General features: G+C 42.0%; 1 protein-coding gene across 1 annotated transcript; it reads right to left on the reverse strand.

Moving 5' to 3' along the window:
• Nucleotides 1-6: 6 nt before the first annotated feature.
• On the reverse strand, nucleotides 7-2,143 carry LOC104953867 (protocadherin alpha-3-like; the record flags this gene model as incomplete). Its single annotated transcript, XM_010780898.1, has 1 exon — nucleotides 7-2,143. A coding segment is annotated over exon 1 (2,137 nt), but the record flags the coding sequence as incomplete, so codon positions are not given.
• Between the last annotated feature and the right edge of the window lie 1,249 nt (nucleotides 2,144-3,392).

Below are 3,392 nucleotides of genomic sequence, written 5' to 3' on the forward strand. Positions count from 1 at the left end.
TGATACTGATGAGAAAAAGTGTTGAGACTGAGCCCAAAGTTATCATCAGGTAAAAAGTCACATTATTATCCTCATCATCCGTTGTTGCACTTTTAACATCAGCAGCAGCAAAAGCCTCTCTGGGCTCCACAAGTTTAACAACCACAGTAGCTGTTGCTGACAGGGAAACGTTGCCATTGTCTTTCACCAGTATGAGCAGTTTATGCTCAGCCTCGTCTGTCTCTGTGAATGAGCGAAGTGTTCTGATCTGTCCTGTATAGCGGTCCAAACCAAAGAGACTGTGGGCAGTAACTTCCTGCAGTGAGAACAGTAACCAGCCGTTATATCCTATATCAGCGTCATAGGCTCTGACTTTAGTCACCAAGTGTCCTGCGTTCACATTGCGGGGAATCTCCTCCACACCTTCAGCAGAACCGTTAGAGCTGACCGGATACAGGATGACTGGAGCGTTGTCGTTCTGATCCAGAATGAACACGTGCACTGTGACGTTGCTGCTTAGTGACGGAGCTCCAGAATCTGTGGCGACAACTTGGAACTGGAACATTTTCAGAGTCTCAAAGTCAAAGATTTTTAGCGCCGAAATATCTCCAGTTTCAGTATTTATATTTAGAAATGAGGTAAATAACTGCTCTGCCCCTCTGTCTCTTACTATGTAATATGAAATGAGAGCATTATTACCGTCATCTTCATCACTGGCTGTCACGGATAAAACAGACCCTCCTGGGTTGTTGTTCTCAGTTATGTAGAAGGTATATGGGTTCTTTGTAAACACTGGGCTGTTGTCATTTACATCTGACACAACAATGTTTATATTTTTTTCCGATGATAAGGATGGTTCCCCTGTGTCTTTACATACAATTTTAACGTTATATTGCGATTCCTTCTCTCGATCCAAAAGCATTTTTGTTACAAGTGAATACATGTTGTTTTGTAAAGATGGAGTGAGCATAACAGGAAGATATTGGCTAATGTAGCACATCACTTTCCCGTTGAGACCAGAGTCCGGATCTTTAACACTTATCAAGGCTACTGTTGTTCCTGGTTTTGAATCTTCAGGGAGATCATGCGAAAAAGATGTCACTTCCATCTCTGGTGCATTGTCGTTTAAGTCCACAATATTTATAATAACGCTTTTGTCTGTAGCAAGTGTAGCTGCACCTTTGTCGGATGCCTGAATATCAATCTCATATCTGCTACATTCTTCATAATCTATGGCCCCTGACACAGAAATAACTCCAGTCATATAATTCAAATCAAAATGTGCACGTGCCCGTGCATCCACGTCTTTTCCAAATGAATATATAACTTCACCATTTAAACCTTCATCCAAATCTGTTGCATTAACTTGAATCACATGTTTTCCTAGAGGAGAATTTTCTTTTAGCTGAGCAGTGTATGACTCCTTGGTGAAAACGGGGGGGTTATCATTGACATCGGACACATGAACAATTATTGTCATGTTTCCGGATCGCGGAGGTTTACCTCCATCAATGGCTGTAAGAAGTAACGTATGGGTTTTGACAGACTCTCTATCAAGTGCTTTGTGAAGAATCAAACCAGGCGTTTTGCGGTCCTCACCACGATCTTTCACTTCCAAACCAAAATGTTCGTTCTGACTCAATTTATACTGCTGAACGGATAATGAACCACTATCAGCATCACGAGCAGCCTGTAACTGAAATCTTGCTCCAGGTAATGCAGATTCAAAAATCTCCATCTTATTTTCATGTTCGGGAAAGCATGGCGAGTGGTCGTTTAAATCCATAATCTCCACTGCAACATAGTGCACCTCCAGTGGGTTTTCTAGCACGGTTTTTAAGTCGATTACACAAACCTTGCTACGGTCGCACACTTCCTCTCTGTCAATGATTTGGTTTACATACAAGATACCATCGTCTTGATTCACTCGAAAAGGAGGCTCCGTGGAGCCGTAGACAATACGGTAGCCCCTCTCTTTCAGTGTGCTCTTGTCAACACCTAAATCCTTGGCGATATTTCCAACTGCTGTTCCTATTTTCACTTCCTCGGAGATGGAATATCGAAATTGTCCTGACGCTCCGCTCCAAAACGTAACCAAAACCGTCATGAAAGCAAGCCACTTTGTCCGCTCTCTCCATGTCTGGCGTCGTCTTTGTTCCATCATAAATGACATTTTTTTACATAAAAACAGCTTTCTAAGAGCTTCACTTGTATTCTGACATATAATCCGTTCTTAACACCTTTTGTTATAATCCAATCGTTCTCCATCAGAGCATCAGACTATTTTAATGCTGAATTGAGTATTCAACCCGTCAAGTATACGGGTCTGTCGATGGCGGCTTTAGAAAGGGGAAGGGGGTGTGTCTAGTGACTCTGACGAAAACTAAGTAAATCATTATTTGTTTTATACTGACACCAAGTGATCGAGAATCACACTGCAGTACTTCATTTGTTAACAACAAAATATATTTAAAGGAAGATTTTACACGAAAAATGTATTTCCCTAACAATGAAAACTGCAGCATTTCCCCTCTTCTAAAGGACAGAGAAGGCAAATATGCCCCTTCGTTCTAGAGAGAGAGCCCACGGAGACATAACCAATTTAACATAGACTGTCATACTACCTTGAGACGGATTTGATCATTGATTTCAACAACGCGGACAGCGATAACTTGCACTCATCAACATATTTGACTCACAAAACAGGACGATGACCAAGTTTGTCATTGTAACAATATGTTGATAACAGGGTTCTCTTCCCATTTCCCGTAAGAGTGGTTGCCATGAAATACACACACTTTGAGAGCATGCAATTATATTAAAAAGTATACATTGTGTGTTATTCCAACACAATCAGGCTCAACGTCGTAAAGGAGCGAGAGTAAAACTTTGGATCTTACCTCTGTAGATGTCCCCCTCCTGTCAGGGAGCACTAGTGTGTTGGCATGGCTGCCCGGGACTATAGTAGATCCTATACTCATTCTGGGTCCAACTAACATGTAGCGCTTGTCTCCAGATCTGTACTGGATGCTATGACACAGTGTCCCATCATAGTTAGTCTCTTGTAGATATTTAGAAGTATAGTCTGTGGATTTAGAGCACTGCATTGCAATCAGCACGATGATACTGATGAGAAAAAGTGTTGAGACTGAGCCCAAAGTTATCATCAGGTAAAAAGTCACATTATTATCCTCATCATCCTTTGTTGCACTTTTAACATCAGCAGCAGCAAAAGCCTCTCTGGGCTCCACAAGTTTAACAACCACAGTAGCTGTTGCTGACAGGGAAACGTTGCCATTGTCTTTCACCAGTATGAGCAGTTTATGCTCAGCCTCGTCCGTCTCTGTGAATGAGCGAAGTGTTCTGATCTGTCCTGTATAGCGGTCCAAACCAAAGAGACTGTGGGCAGTAAC

The sequence above is a fragment of the Notothenia coriiceps genome, unplaced genomic scaffold (genome assembly GCF_000735185.1).
Source record: "Notothenia coriiceps isolate Sejong01 unplaced genomic scaffold, NC01 NC01_scaffold00022216, whole genome shotgun sequence".
NCBI lineage: Eukaryota > Metazoa > Chordata > Actinopteri > Perciformes > Nototheniidae > Notothenia > Notothenia coriiceps.